Source organism: Lampetra planeri, chromosome 19 (assembly GCF_965212315.1).
Source record: "Lampetra planeri chromosome 19, kcLamPlan1.2.h2, whole genome shotgun sequence".
In the NCBI taxonomy this organism is placed as follows: Eukaryota; Metazoa; Chordata; class Hyperoartia; order Petromyzontiformes; family Petromyzontidae; genus Lampetra; species Lampetra planeri.
Window position 1 is genome coordinate 2,960,612 of NC_136125.1, and position 19,639 is coordinate 2,980,250.

Below are 19,639 nucleotides of genomic sequence, written 5' to 3' on the forward strand. Positions count from 1 at the left end.
GCTGAATTGGTGTAATTTTAGCCTTAAAACAGCCTAGTAAGGATCCTTGGGTTCCTGAAAGTACAGAATCCAAGTGATATTTAACTCTTTAGTTCTTGCGAAAAACAACTAAATAGTCCTTTTTAGTAAGAATAAACTTGAAAGGATTGTTTTTCAAAAGTGAACATCATAAGAGCATATCTTTATGAATAATGCATTACAGTCAAGTTAAGTCTGCATAAGCGCGATGAAGAGAACGTGCTACAGTTGTTATCTTTTGTTATCTCCACTGAGCCAATAGTGGAAGTTACACATTCCTGGACTCGTAGATAATTCCGGCACGTGATAACCATTCTTTATTTACGACAATTTTTTTTTTAATCCTTGGGAGACGATGGGATAAGTCGTCCTATGGCTGGGATTTTCATTTTTGCGAGTCGAGCACTCCACTATGGCACTTGCCGGCTGGTTTACGTTGTTTGTATTATATAACTTTATGCATATATGCACGTGAGGTGCAGACAAACATACATAAAATAATTTTTTACATATTTCAGAAAGCATATTTCCTGAGAACTGTACAATCACAAACGTGTCAGAGAGGCATTGACTAGATCATTGCCTCTGCAGCATTCAGCAGCAGCTCGGACGTGGAAGAGGATGCAAGCGAGGAGGAGGAGGACAGCAGTGACGAGGATGAGAATGTTTTGGATATGAATGTGAGTGTCAGTGCCCCTTAATATTGTGTCGGGTTAGGGTTTTTCTCTTAAATCAGGGGTCTGAAACCTGCGGCTTTAGAGCCGCATGCAGCTCTTTACAGACTTCTTCGTGACGTTATGTATGTGTGTATTCACATGCATTGCTGCTCTTGAAATATTGAGTTTTGTACCGAATTCGAAAAAAGTGTCTCTTGTTATTTTGGTTGACGACCCCTGCCTTAGATGCTCCTTAACTGTTATCACCCTTGCAGGCAGTGGGTAATGAGGAAGACAAAAACAGGGAGGAATCCAAAACGAAATCAATTGTCGTCGAGATTCCGGAGTCGCTGAAGAAGCAGCTGGAAGAGGACTGCTTTCTCATCAACAAGCGTAAGAAGGTGGGTAAGCTGCTCAGAACCATATTGTCTGGATGTCGAAGCTTCATTTAAATGGTTTTGTAGAGAAAACTCTGGGGAAAGAGAAAAAGTGTGACGCTCAACACTGCCCTCTTAACGGGATCCACAAATCCAGAGGGCACTTTCACTGCCCGCAGTCCACCGTCCCTGAGAAATAAATGCTGATGATGTGGTAGAAGTCTGGCCTGAGGAAGAAACCTGGCATTAAAATCCAATGCCAGATCTGAAAGAGTAGCATCAAATTTTATTGGGTCTGTGAAAGTCCAAATCGGACTTCCACTCTGCTCTGATCACAAATGGTGCTGAAAGCCCTAAAATAATATTATGTACAGCTGGTGTATTAACATCTTAACACCTGTTTTGTAGCCAGAAAAAAGGGGAAAACCTATGCTCATATTTTGGTACTGGCAAAGGAGATCCCATGATGTAGCTGCTCACCCCGAGCTCTCATTACTCTGATAGTGCTTGCCTTTGTGCTGTACGTCTTTTAGCGTCTTCTTGGTTCTTTCGGTAAAGTCACGTAGAAGGGAAATAATAAAATAATAAAAATAAAACATAATAAAATACAATTATCACGACGTTTCGGCCACAACGCAAGTAGCCGTCCTCGTCGGAAAGACAGCCCCTTTCCGACAGCCCTGTTCTTCACCTGAGGACGGCTGCATGCGTTGTGGCCGAAACGTCGTGAGAATTGTATTTTATGTTTTATTTTTATTATTTCCCATCTACGTGACTTTACCAAAAGAACCAAGAAGATGAATCCCTGCAGTCACGAAAGCTTTAAATCGAAATTTAAGTTTTTTGGCGTCTTCTGGTCTAATACCGTTTTGAGACTAGGCTCAAAAGAAAGATGTCTCTGGTGTGGACCAATCAGTTTCAAAGACAATTCATATATTACCAGAGTATGTTTTTTGTTTGCATTCTGACCACAAGTATTGTGGTTAATGTAGACATGATTCCTTGTAAAATGTTTCAGTTTGGTGTTTTAACATCTGTTTTGTTGCCAGAAAAAAGGGGAAAACTAATTCTCATAATATTGTGTACTGCATTTATTCTATATATTACAGTGGTGTTTTTGTCTCTGTAAATTTCGATCATTAACACACTTATATAGTTTGTTAGTTGTTGTAGGTAAATGGTTGGCATTCTGTGGATAATGTAGCCGCTTTAGCCTGAAGGTTTGTTTCGTGATGCTGACTTAAGTGTACTCGTGCGCAGTTGGTAAAGCTGCCGTGTTTGCCGAACGTCATCTCCATCCTGGAGAACTACGTCAAGCACTTCGCCATCAACGTGGCCTTCACTGGGAACGAGCGCCCACGGCACCCGGCGCAGCCAAGCCCCCTCACACCCGCCTATGTGCAGCGCTGCACCCCGCCCGAGAAGAAGTGAGATCCTTCACCATACCCCCCTGTGCCACATAGTAGTGCCTTGCCATTCCCCCGTGGTTGGCACCGATACCTGGTTATGCCCAGAGGCAGCTCCCGTTGCCTCCCGGAGTCTGGTACTTGTCTAATCACTCCTGTTAATGACCACGCTGAGATGTGTCTATTTGTGCATAGCAATGCCTGGAAGTGTCTAATAATGTTAGTGGTGTCCAATGCTTCGTACATCACATTATATTTAATGGGTGTATACTGATGCTTGGCTATGCCTAAAGAAGCCTGATAATATATAGTAGTAGATGATAGTTCTTTAGCAGGTGAAAATGTGTTACAATTGTCCTGTCAGCATTACGTCATTAGATAAATAATCTAACGGGAAATATCAGAGAGCAGAGTGCCCCTTGTGTCATAAAATATTCCTTGGAAGTGAGTTTTCACAGGCCTTTAGAAAAATCCTTCAAGTGGATTTTGTGTTTACACATTAAGGGGAGAGCTCTTTCACACAAGCCTTGCTATGACATTGTCACATGACTGAGCTGGAAGTTAGCCCAATGGAGAGCAATACGAAATTTAACAATAACTTTTTGGGCAGTCTTTGGTGATGAGCAGACATCATTAACTCACTACACTTAAAAACAATTCATCACCGGTAGCGAAGATGCAGATTCTAACCCCGGGTCAATGCCATCCTGCCGCCTTAATAATGGATTGCTCCAAGACATAAATAACTATTTTCATAAATGGACATAATTTAATATTTTGGATTGTCTGTAGATTGTGTGTTTGGCCTAGAACACAGCATTCAATGGCAAACACTTTTATGTAGTGCTTCATAAAGTCTTCTCCTGAAATCATAAGGCAACAGTGGCAGTTGAACTGTTGACCCCAGCAAATAATATACAGTGATGTCACCAGGTCACTCTTGAAAATAATACTCGTGAGAATGTATCATTACATACTTATTATTGCAGCTCATGTATCGCTCTTGAATTGTAAGCTGCTTGCATTCATAACTGAGTTAAAATCTACTTTGTAATGTATAAACAGAAGTATAAGTTTCTCAGTTGACTCTTGATGTACACTTACACAAGGGTTTTGTTGAAGTACCTGCTATTGTCATTATGTAATGTGTGTGTGAAAAATGGTGATCTGTATGGCTATAACAATGCATTAGTTAATGCATTATGCATATTTATACTCATAAGGTCAAATAGAATTGTACATATAAGAAGACATACTTTTCAATTTGTATACCTTGTATAAATGCATTGGATAAATGTGACCCATACTGTCATTAGAGGATGCTACATTCGCCAGCAATAGAAGATATAATTGCCTCTTGAATTTTGACACCGAATAGTGACACTTCATCGATTCATAAGGGAGGCATTCCTTGTGACCAAAGTTATTTTCTTGGAAAAGTACATGGCTCACAAATGCTGCCAGAGCCTGGCCTCTGGGGCTCTTTCATTGACATAGCTGTCTGCGAAAGGAGAAAATGCACAGGACATGAAGGTTTGGGCATGATGTTCGTCACGTGAACTGTTCGCTAAAACTCCAACTTTAGTGCCACTATGACTTAAATCGGTTTTCTTTAACAGTAATATCCCCACGAGTTTGTCCATTCCAGTAGGTAGGTCGTGGTATTGATCATTCCTGCATGCTGATATGTGTGCTTGTACATGTATGTGTGTGTGTTTCCTTACTCAAGTGTGGAGCTGTGCAAGGAGATGGTTGATGGGCTGAGGATCACGTTTGATTTTGCTCTGCCTGTGGTGCTGCTGTACGGAGTGGAGCATGCACAATTCAAGAAAATCTCCTCGTCCAAATTCTTCTCCGCGGCTAACCAACATAAACGGGATGACTCCTCAACAGCCAGGTTTGTCAAGCTCAAGGTCTTTGAGTGCAGTTGACAGCAAAGGCCTCCAAACCTGTAAGATTGTGTAGTGATCTACATGAAGCATATACTTAACAGTATATTGAACAGACTGATGCATGAATTCAGTTTTCAACTCTCGGTCCCCCATTACCTAACGCAAGAATCTTGCCTGGTATCTCCCACGACAATTTTTACATTACTGATTCACAGTTAAATTAAACTTGGCTGCAACAATCCTCACTCATCTGCCACCCCCTTGGCTCTCAGTCTTCTTGGCCCAGTCTCACCATACATCAAAACCCTCTGGCGGCCTTGATAGGAATTTTCACATTCTGTTGCTGGGGCCCAGGGAGAGAGACTACTAATAGTTCAACCACACCAACACCACTAATTACCCCCACCCCACAACACACTATGATGGCTACATCCACCGATACTCTCACGACTACACATCTACAATGACCCTCCCGCACCTACTTCCTACTCTTTCAAACTTCCTTGCTACTCCGCTCAAGACCTTTCTCTTGCCTGCCTCTCACTGACGGCTTCATTTTCCTAGGATGCGGTTGCATTTATACGCTATATAAATTCAAATTTTGTTAATGCCAATGAGTGTTACTTTTCTCTGCATTGCAGTAAAGATTTGCCTGTCCTCGCAAAGCAAGCTTGCTTTATTGGGGAACCTTCAAACCAAATAGAAAATATGCATTTACAATGCGATGTGGGGAATGTCATTTATGAATTAATAAATAAAGCAGAACCTTCACAAAGCCAGCTAAGGAATTTCCCCTGTGATCTGAACATCCACAGGCCAGATAGAAGGGTAAAAAACCAATTATCATCTTTTTACTGCCAAATGAGGTTCCCATAGTGTAGATGCTTGCCCCGAGCTCTCATACTCTGATGGTGCATTGTCTTTGAGTTGTGCACCTTTTGGCGTCATCTGGTCCAACCCATGTGAGACTAGGCTCTAAGGAAAGCTGTCTCGGGTGTGGACCAATCAACTTCAAGGACAGTGCACATTATCAGAGTTATGTCTTTTGTTTGTATTATGACTGCAGGTATTGCGGTCTATGCAAACATGACTCCTTATAAAAAGGTGTCAGTTTTGTTGCCAGATAGAAGGGTAAAAAACCAATTATCAGGCCACATTGTTTTAAGTATTTTAGCCTAAATTATGATGAAACGATGATCAACAACGGATAATGACTGGAAATGCATTTGAGGATTTAGTATGGTACAGCACTTCCCAACTGCGAATGCCACAAGCAGTATTTCAGCTTCATAGTTGTATTTAAAACATTTACGTCCCAGATGACTGAAGTCTTTGCAATCTGACGAACAGCCTGTACTTTTTTTTAGACTGCATAACTTGGCCCATTATTCCCTTAAATTTTCAAAAAAACAGTCTTCATGCATTTGAATGTCCAGTTAACTTGGTGAAGCCAGGAATATCAGTCGAGATTAGGACATGAAAAGATTATTAACACCAACAGAGAACCATAAATAAACCCATAAAAAAGCAAATATTAATGAAAACAGCTTCCATTATATACATTTTGGGTTTCATAATTAAGGCTTCGGATATATACCTTCTACTCTTTTCCATGCAATATTTTAACCATTGGTTACAATAAGGGCCAGAGTGAGCCCTGCTGCAGTACCCTATGGATTTATAGGGATCCTGTAACAAACTGTCGTATATTTGGCACAAGGAACATAGATAGTACTGTGGAGCACTGTAGGTAATATATTACGTTTTGTCTTGATATAATTCTACCTTGCACAGTGTTCGCATAAGTTTAGCATGTTGCTATATTTTAGTTGTAATGTTTTTTTAAAAATAACATTTGCACCTAACTCATTCAGCCTTCGACCATAGGGGCCAGTGCTTTCTGTGAGCGTTTATTAAATCCATTTTGGAATACCAGGTTGTGTAGTCGGCACCCATCCTCTGCTATTGTCTCCTCTGAGTGAACTTGGGGGGGGAGGTGTCCTAGTGAGGTAAACTTATCAACTTCACATGGATGAAAATTGGACCTGAAATGTCTGGAACTCCTTAACCGCACTACTTCTGTAATATAGTCCATGGGCTAAAACCATTCATTTTATTTGCACCACCCAAGGAGGAAAACACTTCAAATAAAAATAGTACGCATAAGCTGCTCATTTATAAAGGCTATCACGTCATTCACTTTTATTGGCTATATAAAGAAATTGGCACCCATTAAAGTTTTGAAATCTCAGGTGGTACCAATTCCACACTGGCACGTGGACTAATACATTAGAATCTGCCTTAAAGCTTTCGTGACTGCAGGAATTAATATTTGGGTCTTTCGGTAAAGTTACGTAGATAGGTTCAAATTAATGAAAAGAAAAACAAAAAAACTACCACGTTTTGATCGCAATACAAGCGGGCATCATCAGGTGGGGAGAAAAGTGGGGTAAGCCTCTAACTGCAACTGTTTATAAAGGTTTAAAAGTGGGCATAGCCCAAGTGTCAGAACGGAGTGGGCGGGGCACAAGAGTCTAGGCCAACAGTGGATAGAGCATCCTATAGAGATTGAGTCTAGGCCATGATAGAGCCAACGCTATAGAGATGGAGCCTAGGCTAGCAGTGGATAGCGCATGCAATAGGCATGGTGTACTAGAGGTCGTCTAGGCCAGCAGTGGATAAAGTATGCTATTACTAGTGGTAGTCTAGGCCAGCAGTGGATAGAGCAAGCTATAGCCAGTAGTCTAGGCCAGCAGTGGATAGAGCAAGCTATCCACTGCTGGCCTAGACTACTGGCGATGGTCATTCCCTCCTTCCACACTTTATTATGTTTTATTTTAATTATTTTATTATTTCCATTCTACGTGACTTTACCGAAAGAACCAAGAAGATGAATCCCTGCAGTCACGAAAGATTTAAATCTAAATTTAGAGGAAGCTATACAAGTAGTAGTCTTGGTCAGCAGTGGATAGAGCGGGGCCCCTCACTTCAGCTCTCTCCCCAGCGGTTGCAGGCGGAATGAGTGGAGAAGGTTGGTTGCGTGAGGGGTTAAAAAACTGGTGAGCATCGGAGAGTGTTAAAAATGGAAACAAGGCATCCATATATACAAACACTAGTGGGAAGTACCTGGCGTTGCCTGGGCAAAAAAGACAGACACACACATCGATTTACACATACCTACAGACATTGACCCACACACACAAAAACATGGGCTTACGCACACACACATCGACTTTAGATACACACATGGAGTTACACACACATATCGATGTACACACATACAGCAACTCACACATCAACCTAGACGCATATATGGACTTACACACATATCGACTAAGACACATACACAACAACCGCCATTCGCCACTAAGTGGTGGTGACGTCACTACGATGCTTGTGCCAGGCTCTGTGCACCTTGAGGCCACGTGAAGTGTCGAACACCCGCTGGCAGGAGCTCACCGATGGGACTTTTCCCAGAGCTTTCAAGAATTTGTGAGCTCCTCACACAATCCAGCCTGGTTAAACCCAGGATGGATCGTAGGCAGGCCAGCCTAAATGTTTCCAATCGGCGAAGATGCTCCATTAGGGGGGTCCACGTTTCGCAAGCATAGAGAAGGGAGGGAATGACCATCGCCAAGAAGACTTAAAGCTTCGTGCAGAGCGATAGACCAGTTAGCTTCCACACAGCGTTACGCAACCGGTGAAAAGATAATGCTGCTCGACTGATTTTGAGTGAGACCTCTGCTGTCAAACCGGAGCCGGTCATGAGCACACTGCCAAAGTATGGGAAACTCGCCACTCTCTCCACAACCCCATCACCGATTTGGGAGTTGTGGGGGTGGAGTGCCCGTTGGTACAAAATATCCAGGCAGATGCTTAGTTTTGATGGGGCTCTTCGTGGCACGCTCCAGTTTCAGCAGCAGCGCCTCCAACTCCTCTGAGTGAGCGGAAATTACCAGATCATCGGCATACATAATGTGGTTGACCAATAGGGAGCCTTCCCTTGACCGCACCCAGGCATCGATCAGCCTCCCATTGTATCTGTACCAGATGGAAATTCCTCTGGTACAGCCATCACCATCATGAAGGTCCTTAATGATCATGAGCAAAGGGTCAGGGACTCCGAAAGCACGAATAACATCCCAGAGCCCAGGTCTACTGATGGTATCATAGGCCTTGACCAGGTCAATAAAGCAGAGATGTAGGTCTTGTTAGAATTCCCTACACCTCTGCTGTAGAAAACGGACAGAAAATATGGCATCTGTGCAGGACCGCCCTTTCCTTAAACCACATTGAGGCTCCGCAAGCCTCTCAGCGTGCCTGGTAAGGCGATGTTGAATAATCCTTGCCAGGACCTTTCCCGGCACACTGAGGAGTGAGATGCCTCTGTAGTTGTTACAGTCTGTACGGTCCCCCTTCTTAAAGAGGGGGACCACAAGGGGCATTCTTCCAATCCTGCGGAACCCATCCAGTGGTCCAGACTGTTGTTATGATGTCATGTAGGGCAGTCTGTGCACAAACGCCACCCTCCCTCAGCATTTATGCTTGGGAGATCATCTATGCCCGTTGCCTTTCCTCGCCTCAGACTCTGGATCACCTTTAGTACTTCCTCAACAGATGGCACCTCAACCGGCCACTCACAGGGGGTGACTTATTCCTCCAATATTTTAGGCACCGCAGCCTCAGCAGGGTCCATCCCCTCTTTGTCCCATGATGTTTTCCATGTCGAGGGATTTCCTCTCCCCCAGGACTTCACAGAAATGCTCAGCAAATCTGCAAACCTGTTCCTGGGGGTCGGAGATTGGATCACCGTTTCCCCCCCCCTAATAATGGATAGGTGTGGTGCTGCAGGTTACATTTTTGATGGAGTTAAATAGGGATTTGTGATCGCAGGTCATTGAGGCTGACTCCATCTCCTCAGCAACCCGCGACCACCACCCATCCTTGCAGCGCCTCACGTTTCTCCGCACCTCCGAGCGAAGGCTGTGGTAAGCCTCCTCATTCTCTGATGTGAAATGCTGGAGACGATTAGAATGGGCCTGTAACTTTTTTTCAGCCATCCTGAACACCTCCTCTGTCAGCCAGGATCTCTGGGGACCGCGTACCCAAAGCAGCGATTGCAGCTGCCTGAGTCACAGTTCTAAACCTCGCCCATTTGCCTTCAACATCTGGAGGAGTGGGGGACGATGCCAACCCCAGCCGCAAGCGATGCTAAAATTCTCGCTTGCAACTTTCATCAGCTAGCTGAGACCAGGCCACCTTAGGTGTGAATGGGGTCCTGGGTGTACACCCACCACCGGAGTGGAAGAATGTCAGGTCCTGGTGTTAATGAAATGGGCCCGCATCCACTGTTCTATCACTATGTAGTCCTGCAGATGTTCTTGCTTGGACCCAGCATGCATCCATGATGTTGTGTGGATGCGCCGATGCCGGAACAGCGTGTTGGTAATTATAAGCCCATGGGCTGCACAAAAATCTAACAGCCTCCTACCGTTGTTATTGAGCTGATCTGGCCCATGCCTTCCAATCACTCCAGACCAGGTGCCAGCATCATGACCAACTCGGGCATTGAAGTCACCCAACAAGATGACTCTATCTCGAGGGGCCACTTTAGCCAGCACCTGTGACAGGAGGTCATGGAAGGCATCTGACTCATTGGCCTTGCCTGCATCTCTCCACGGATGTTCGTCTTCGGTGGGGGCATAGGTAACCACAACCACCACTCCTCGCCTCCGGTTGATGGGAAGGCGAGCCCAAAGTAGCCTGGGGCTTACAGCTTCCCACACCTCACCGCCACGCTCCCACTTCCCCTTCATTCTTTTGTTCAGAATAAGAGCCACTCCCTGTTGTTTGGTAGTCTCCTGCCCCAAGTAGAGGACTGTCCACCCCTCGTGGTGGCAGGAGCCAGAGCCGGTCCACCGGACCTCCTGAATTCCACAGAGATCCAGGTGGTACCGGTCCAGCTCCCGGCAGAGGAGTGGCAGCCTCTCCTCCGCAGTGAGCGTTCGAACATTCCACGTGGCCATTCGTAGTGGCTTTTTGTTGTTTCTGGAGGAGCCCCGAGGGTAAAGATTCAGTCTCCTGTACCAGATGGAAATTCCTCCGGTACAGCTATTGAAGGCTTCACGAACTACGTGGTTGAAATAGATGTTAAATAATGTGGTCGCCAGAGGACATCTTTGTCGCACCCAAAGGTGTACAAGAAATGGGTCTGACTCCCGGCCATGTAGTTTTACCTGGGCCCACTCACCATCATGAAGGTCCTTGATGATCGTGAGCAGAGGGTCAGGGACTCCGAAAGCATGAAGAACTAGCCAGAGCCCAGGCCTACTGATGGTATAATAGGCCTTGACCAGGTCAATAAAGCGACCCACACACACATCGACTTACAAATACACAGCGACTCACACACATGGACTTTCACATACACATACATTGACTCACCCACATCGATTTAGACACACACACAATTTATTTAGTATTCTCACTTACACACACATTGACTCTCACACACACACATGGACCTACACACACCCACAAAGAAATGGACTTACACACTCACATGGAGCCATGCACACGCATCGGCTGACACACACACATCGACACACACACAAATATCGACTCACGTACACAGACATCGACCCTCACACACACACATCGACTCGCACACAAATCGACGCAGACACACATCGACTCACAATGCACGCATGGACTTAGACGCACACATAGATATAAAAAATGTACGAACTAAATGTTTTAATATTAGTTGTCTACACACACACACCACACACACACATTGACTAACACTGAGTGACACACACATATGAACTCACACACTAATCGACTCACATGCACACATGGACTTAGACACACACAAAGATATAAAAAACATTCTAACTAAATTTTTTAATATTAGTTGTCTCCACACACCACACACACATCGACTCTCACACACACCGACTCAAACACCCAGATACATCGACTCAAACACATCGAGGCAGACACGCACATCGACTCACACGCACACATGGACTGAGACGCACACGTAAATATTTAAAAATGTACTAACTAAATATTAAAATATTAGTTGTCTACACACACAGAACACGCACCTACATTGACTAACACACACACATCGACTGACACACATATCAACTCACACACACACTAATGAAATCACACGCACACATGGACTTAGACACACACATTATTAAAAAATGTAGTAACCTAATTGTTAAATATGAGTTGTGTACACACATACACCACGCACACACATTCACTAACACACAGACATCGACTGACACACAGACATATCAACTCACGCACACACACATCGACTTGTACACACATCGATTAATACACACACACACGGACGTGACACACACATCGTCGCAGACACGCACATGGGCTCACGTACACAAGGACTTAGACACAGTAATACATATATAATTAATTGCCAAGTTACTTTAGAAATATTCGTTGTCAGCACACAAACCAAAATATTGTAATATTTCCAAGTTGATTATTAAAATAATAGTTTTCTATGTACGTGAGTTTAGCGAAAGAAGCAAGGAATAGGAATATTAGTTGTCTGCACACAAACATTATTAATGTAATATTTCCAAGATGATTATTTAAATAATAGGTTTCTATCAACGTGAGTTTAGCGAAAGAAGCAAGAAAATTGTACTTAACATTGCCGTGGTGAGGCCTAGTCCCGGCCTCACCTAGATTGCCCAGCCGGTGGAGTTGGCACCTTGGCACGCTGGGGCTGGGCTGCTACCCCCCCCCCCCAGCCATGATGCCCCCGCGCGTTCTGCAGTAATATTTTCGGCCTATAGTGGTAGCATTTACCGACTATAGTAGTAACTGCATGCATCGGGGTGGGGGGGGACATCACACTGTGAATAATTTAGCTCAGTGTTTTGTGTATTTTTATAGCATTTTTAACACGAAAGAAAATGTCCCCCTGACCCCCACCGAACACGTGTGACTTTGTAGGGGCCGTCCCCTCCACCGAAGTTGTGTGAGTTAGTATGGTCGAGCGCACGTAATAAATAAATAAAAACCTCACTAAATCGCTAATTTTACTAATTTGAAGTTGACGGATGGGAAAAAGGAATAGCGCTTGCTCACCGTGGGGTTTCCGGCGTGGTACCTGGTTATTTTTTTAAAAACGTAAACCCCACCGTTTGAGAGCCAAATCCTTAGCAAGCGTGCGAACACACACACACAGACAGACAAAAATGTACATTTATATATAAGACTAGCAGGAAGTACCTGGCGTTGTCCGGGCGAAAAATATATTTAAAAATGTATCTTAAAAACCTGACAAACACACACATATACTCAGATATTGCGAAATTATAGAAAGTGGGGGATAAATAGTTGATATGAAAGGTTTCCAAAAATTGTCGACACCCCCCCCCCGCTTAAAAAATATTTTTACCCCCCGCATAGGTATAAATACGTACACACCCTACATAGAACAGAGTAAGTAGTATTTATTGACTCTGTAGTTGTATATACTGACTGTACAGTCATATCTACTGAGCCAATAGTAGCTACTGACTCTATAGCAATTTTTACTGACTGTAGCAACTACTGACCGTAGTAGTATTTACTGGCCCTACAGTAGTATCTTCCGACTCTATAGAAGTGACTACTAACTCTATAGTAGTATCTGCTGACTCAAAAGCAATATCCACTGACTATAGTAGTAACTACGAACTCTATAGCAGTATCTACTGACTCTATAGTAGTATCGACTGACTCTATAGTAGTATCGACTGACTCTATAGTAGTATCGACTGACTCTATAGTAGTATCGACTGACTCTATAGCAGTAGCTACTGACCGTAGTAGTATCTACTGACTAGCAGTATTTACTGACCATAGTGGTATATACTGACTGTTTTAGTATCTACTAACTCGAAAGCAGTATTTACCAACTCGATAGCATTATCTACTATCACTACAGCAGTACAATACCGACTGTGGTGGAACCTGCTATCACTGCAGCAGTGCATACTGACTGTGGTGGTACCTGCTTTCGCGACATCAGTGCATACTGACTGTGGTGGTATCGTGCTATTGCTACAGCGGTGCATACTGACTGGTGGTGGTAACTGCTTTCACTACAGCAGTGCATACCGACTGTGGTGGTACCTGTGTAGTAGGTTCAAGGAGACTTGGACGACGTAGTCGGAGGCACACTTATTTATTGAACGTTCCACTATATACAGGCCAAGATATACAACACTCGAAGGGGTATCGGCCCCTTCACCCGTCTAACAGGGAACCCCACAATCTCTATCTCGGCTAGCCTACTCCCAGGTCCTCCACTACAGAGCTAAGTGAGGCTAGCTGACCCAGCTCTGGCCAAGCTAGGATTACGGCACCCTGAGTCCCCAGACCGGCTCTTACAAGAGCATCGGTTCTGGGCTCTCGGGGCCACGCCACTGGCTTGCCCTGGTCAGTCCTTAGAAGGACGGCGATCCAGGGGAGTCCCAGGGCCTATCTAGCCGGTCTTCCTTCTTCGCTGGTTTAAGCTAAACACTCAACCCCGAGCCCACCGGCTCACCACCTTGTATAGCAACTCCCCCACCGAGGGGTGGGGCCGTGGGGGATCACAGCACTGTTTTAGCCCCCCAGGCTAAACGGTGCGGACGTGGATGTAAGCATCCTTCCGCGTGCGGGCATAACCACCCTTGGTGTGTTTGTTCGCCCTCCCGTAACACCTGTACATCTGCTTGAACTACAGCAGTGCATACGGACTGTGGTGGTACTTGCTTTACCTACAGCAGTGCATACCCACTGTTGTGGTACCTGCTTTCACTACAACAGTGCATACTGACTGTGGTGGTATCTTGCTATTGCTACAGCAGTGCATACTGACTGTGATGGTACCTGCTTTAACTACAGCAGTGCATACCGACTGTGGTGGTACCTGCTTTCACTACAGCAGTGCATACCGACTGTGGTGGTATCCTGCTATGACTACACCAGTGCATACTGACTGTAGTGGTACCTGCTATGATAACTGCAGTGCATACTGACTGTGGTGGTACCTGCTATGATTACAGCAATGCATACTTTGGTGACCTGCTTTCACTACAGCAGTACATACCAGAGGTGTGGACTCGAGTCATGTGACTTGGACTCGAGTCAGACTCGAGTCATGAATTTGATGACTTGCGACTCGACTTGGACTTGCATAACAATGACTTTGTCCCACCTATGAGATGTGGACTCGAGTCATGTGACTTGGACTCGAGTCAGACTCGAGTCATGATTTTGATGACTTGCGACTCGACTTGGACTTGCATAACAATGACTTTGTCCCACCTCTGGTACATACTGACTGTGCTTTTACCTGCTGTGATTACAGCTGTGCATTCTGACTGTGGTGGAACCTGCTTTGATAAGAGCAGTGCATACTGTGGTGGTACCTGCTTTCACTACAGCAGTGCATACTCACTGTGGTGGTACTTGCTATGATTACAGCAGTGCATACCGACTGTGGTGGTACCTGCTTTCACTACAGCAGTGCATACTCACTGGTGGTACCTGCTAAGACTACAGCAGTGCATACTGCTGTGGTGGTTACTGCTATCACGACCGCAGTGCATACTGACTGTGGTGGTACCTGCTATGATTACAGCATTGCATACTGACTGGTGGGACCTGCTATGATAACAGTAGTGCATACTTTGGTGGTACCTGCTATGATAACAGCAGTGCATACTGACTGCGGTGGAACCTGCTATGATTACAGCAGTGCATACTGACTTTGGTGGTACCTGCATTGATTACAGCAGTGCATACTGACTGTGGTGGTAACTGCTCTGATAACAACATTGTATACTGACTGTGGTGGTACCTGCTATGATAACAGCAGTGCATACTATGGTGTTACCTGCTTTCACTACAGCAGTGGATACTGTGGTGGTACCTGCTATCACTACAGTAGTACATGCTGACTCTATAGCCGTATATATCGACTCTATAGCACAAACTACTAACCTGCCGTGGTGAGGCCTAGTCCTGTGCAGAGCTCCCGGCCTCGCCTAATTGCCCAGCCAGCCGAGGTGGCACCTTGGCAGGCTGGGGGCTGGGCCGTTACCCCCCCCCCCCCACCACCATCCCCCCGCCCGCGCTACAATAATACTATCTAAGCGGTATAATATTAGTATTAGTATCTACCGACCCTATAGTAGTAAGTGCACATATTTGGGTGGGAGGGGGGATAAGAGGACATGACACTTTGTTGAATTAACCTCAGCGATGACGCTTGTGCTTTGCGAGGGGCAACCCCCGGGCAGCTTTAGTGCTGCGCGAGGAAATAATACAAAAATTTCACTGAATTGGTTATTTAACTACTTTAAAGTTGACGGGTGGGAAAATGTAATAACGCTGGCTCACCACGGGGCTTATGGCATTGTACCTGGCTTCTTTTTTAAACGTAAACCCCACGGTTTGCAAGCCAAATCCTTTGCAATTTCATGTACACACACAGACAGCCAGACGGACAGACAAAAAATTACTTTTATAGGTACGATGGACATAATTTCAACCGAGATGATTGGTACAAACTCAGCAATCACTGGAAGGACCGTATCAACCAGTTTAAGTCAACTGCTGTAATGTTTCCATTTTTAACACTCTCTATCCACTGTTGGCCTAGACTACTGCTATAGCTTGTTCTATCCACTGCTGGCCTAGTAATAGCATACTTTATCCCCTGCAGGCCTAGACGACCTCTAGTACACCATGCCTATTGCATGTGCTATCCACTGCTGGCCTAGGCTCCATCTCTATAGCGTTGGCTCTATCATGGCCTAGACTCAATCTCTATAGGATGCTCTATCCACTGTTGGCCTAGAGTCTTGTGCCCCGCCCACTCCGTTCTGACACTTGGGCTACGCCCACTGTTAAACATTTATAAAAAGTTGCAGTTACAGGCTTACCCCCCTTTTCTCCCCGCCTGATGATGCCCGCTTGTATTGCGATCGAAACGTCGTAGTTTTTTGTTTTTATTTTAATTAATTTGAACCTATCTACGTGACTTTACCGAAAGACCCAAAGAATATTAGAATCTGCCTTCATCTGAATTTCCAGCCATTCACGCTGTGTGCATGGGTACGTGCATGCGGGCGGTCGGGCGGTGTGCACCACAGACCGAAGGAAGAGGGGCAGCACTCGCCCCCCTTGCCAACGCAGCCTTCCCAGGATTGTTCGACTCCAGGAGGGGGTGGTGGCGTACGCGTCAAGATGGAGCCAGACTCGACGCCGTCGCTGCGGCGTTCCACGCGGCGTGCGCCCACCGGGGGGGAGCGCACACCGGAGGGGGGCAGTAGCCCCCAGGCCAAGCGCCGTCTCATGGACTCGGCCCACATGCCTCGCCTACTGCAGCAGCTGGACAAGAGTAAATGCTCACATTTGCTTTCTCGGCATGCACTGACCCTTCCACACAGCCTCCTGCTGCTTCCGCCGCTGCTGCTGCTACAGCAGCTCATTGATAGGAATTAGCGGATGTATGTTGAATTTCTTTCGCACCGTAAGTAGCCAACCATGCTAATCGGTGGTGCGGGGGAACGACAAAATAAACACAAAAAGCAGTTCTGAAGAAATGGGTTTTCAACCTTGATTTAAAAGTGCATAACTCCAGTGCCTTCCTAATATCGGAAGAGCATTCCAGACGATCGCAGAAGCGCATCTGAAAGCGCGCAATGCAGTGACCGTCTTTGTTCGATGGTTAGCCAAAAGCCGCTGTGAGGATGACCAGAGTTTGCATGATGGTTTATGCTCCTTGACAAGGTCAGCAAGGTATTGTGCCTAATTTGTAGCAAGCACTTTGCATGTATAGATGACGCTCATGCTGTGAATGTGACGTTATGTGTGCTTTGCATAATGGCACAACTCATTAATAATCCTGTGTTAAGTTTTCGGCCATCACGCACCCACATTTTGCATTGTCTGCTTTTTGTGGTCGGATCGTGGGTTGCCTGACATTGATGTATGCCCTAAAGGAGTTCACTCTTGTGTGCGTATGGGCTATAAATGTATTTAGTGGGCATACAACATTTCATCAATCAATTGCAATTCATGTAGCGTGTGATTGGTTCATGAAAGCTTTGCAGCTACTATAGGGTCTACATTGAGCACAACGGAAAAAAAATATTTAATCGCTGGAGAGACAAAATTGGTTTCACAGTTTTCATTTTCGTTTTCATGTTGTGGACGTGTTTGGTTTGTTTATTGTTGACATGTTCACTTTGTTCCACTATGTAGCTATTAATCATATGCCTCGTATCGGTCTACCAGCAACCTGGATAATGTTCAGTGAGAGATTTAACCTTAATAATAGTCACTAGTGTAGTGTTCATGTTAATCACTGCACCCTCTGAAACAATAATATAATTGATTGCTTTATAAGTTACTAGTGGTAAGTACTCGGTGTTGCTCGGGCGAAAAAGGCAGACACACATGAACTTACACACATTGACCCACACACATAGAAACACATCGACTTAGACGCACACACACATATATGGTTAAACCCAGGATGGATCGTTAGTAGGCCAGCCTAAATGTTTCTAACCGGCGAAGATGTTCCATTAGGGGGGTGCACGTTTCGCAAGCGTAGAGAAGGGAGGGAATTACTGTGGCCGAGAAGACCTGGAGCTTCATTGCGGAGCGAGAGACCAGGTAGCTTCCACACAGCGTAACGCAGCCGATGAAAATATAATGGCGCTCGACTGATTTGGAGCGAGACCTCTGCTGTTAAACCGGAGCCGGTCATGAGCACACTGGCCAGGTATGGGAATCTTGGCAATCTCTCCACAACTGCCACATCACCAATTGTGAGTTGTGGGGGTGGATTGTTCGATCGTACAAAATACCCAGGCAGGTGCTTCGTTTTGGTGGGGCTGATGGTAAGGCCCCACCTCTTAGTGGCAAGCTCCAGGTTCAGCAGCAGTGAGCAGCAATCACCAGAGTATCGGCATACGTAACATGGTTGAGCAATAGGGAGGCATCCCTTGACCGCACCCGGGCATCGATCAGCCTCCCATTGTATCTGTACCATACTCTTAGGTTTTTTCGGTAAAGTCATGTAGGGGAAAATAAATAAGTAAACAAAAATAAAAAATACTAGAAATCATAATAGAAATAAAATACATTTTATTTCTATTATTATTTCTAGTATTTTTATTATTATAAAATTTTTATTATTGATTTTTTTTACCTACGTGACTTTACCGAAAAAAACCTAAGAGTATGAATCCTTGCAGTCACGAAAGCTTCAAATCTAGAATGTATCTGTACCATATGGTAATTCCTCGGGTACAGCCATTGAAGGCTTCACGAACTACGTGGTCAAAAGATATGTTAAATAATGTGGAGCCAGAGGAAATCCCTGTCACACCCCAAGGTGTTGAGGGAATGGCTCTGACTGATGGCCACGTAGTTTGACGTGGGGCCGCTCACCATCATGAAGGTCTTTAAGGATTGTGGGCAAAGTTTCAGGGGCTCCGAAAGCATGAATAACAACCCAGAGGCCAGGCCTACTGATGGTATCATAGGCCTTGAGAAGGTCAATAAAGCACATACATTCACTCACACGCACACATGGACCTACATACACGCTAAGAAATGGACTTACACTGACATGGAGCCATGCACACAAAGCGACTAACACAGACGCCCATGGACTGACACACACAGACATATCGACTCACACACACAAACACATGGACTTACACACACATATGGACTCACACACGCATAGACATGCACTTTAGATACACACACATGGAGTTACACACACATATATCGACGTACACACATACAGCGACTCACACACATACAGCGACTCACACACACACATGGACTTACACACACACATACATAGACTGACACACACATTGCCCTACACACACATATAGACTGTGACACACAGACATCTACTTTAGATACTCACACACATGGATTAACACACACACATCGACTGACACACATAGACACACAAACGCACATTGACTTACACACTCAGATGGAGCCATGCACACACATCGGCTCACACACACACACATTGACTTAGACACACACACATCGAGTGAAACACACGTATGGACTTACACATGTGGACTAACGCACACAGCGACTGATACGCACACAAATGGACTGACACACACACAAACACTTGTACGTACACACAGACATACATGGGGCATTGTCCGTTTGAAAAAGACAGACACACACATGGACTTACACACAGACATGGAGCC

At 45.1% G+C, this 19,639-nt stretch overlaps 1 protein-coding gene across 8 annotated transcripts in view; it reads left to right on the forward strand.

Moving 5' to 3' along the window:
- Positions 1-19,639, forward strand: part of MSL3 (MSL complex subunit 3) — a 35,119-nt gene that overhangs the window by 7,587 nt on the left and 7,893 nt on the right. For all 8 annotated transcript variants that reach the window (XM_078602749.1, XM_078602742.1, XM_078602748.1 and 5 more), the window contains 5 exons: positions 610-698; positions 950-1,075; positions 2,312-2,478; positions 4,187-4,354; positions 16,529-16,776. In XM_078602749.1, the coding sequence (XP_078458875.1) occupies positions 610-698; positions 950-1,075; positions 2,312-2,478; positions 4,187-4,354; positions 16,529-16,776 (798 nt within the window). The remainder of the gene's footprint in view (positions 1-609; positions 699-949; positions 1,076-2,311; positions 2,479-4,186; positions 4,355-16,528; positions 16,777-19,639) is intronic.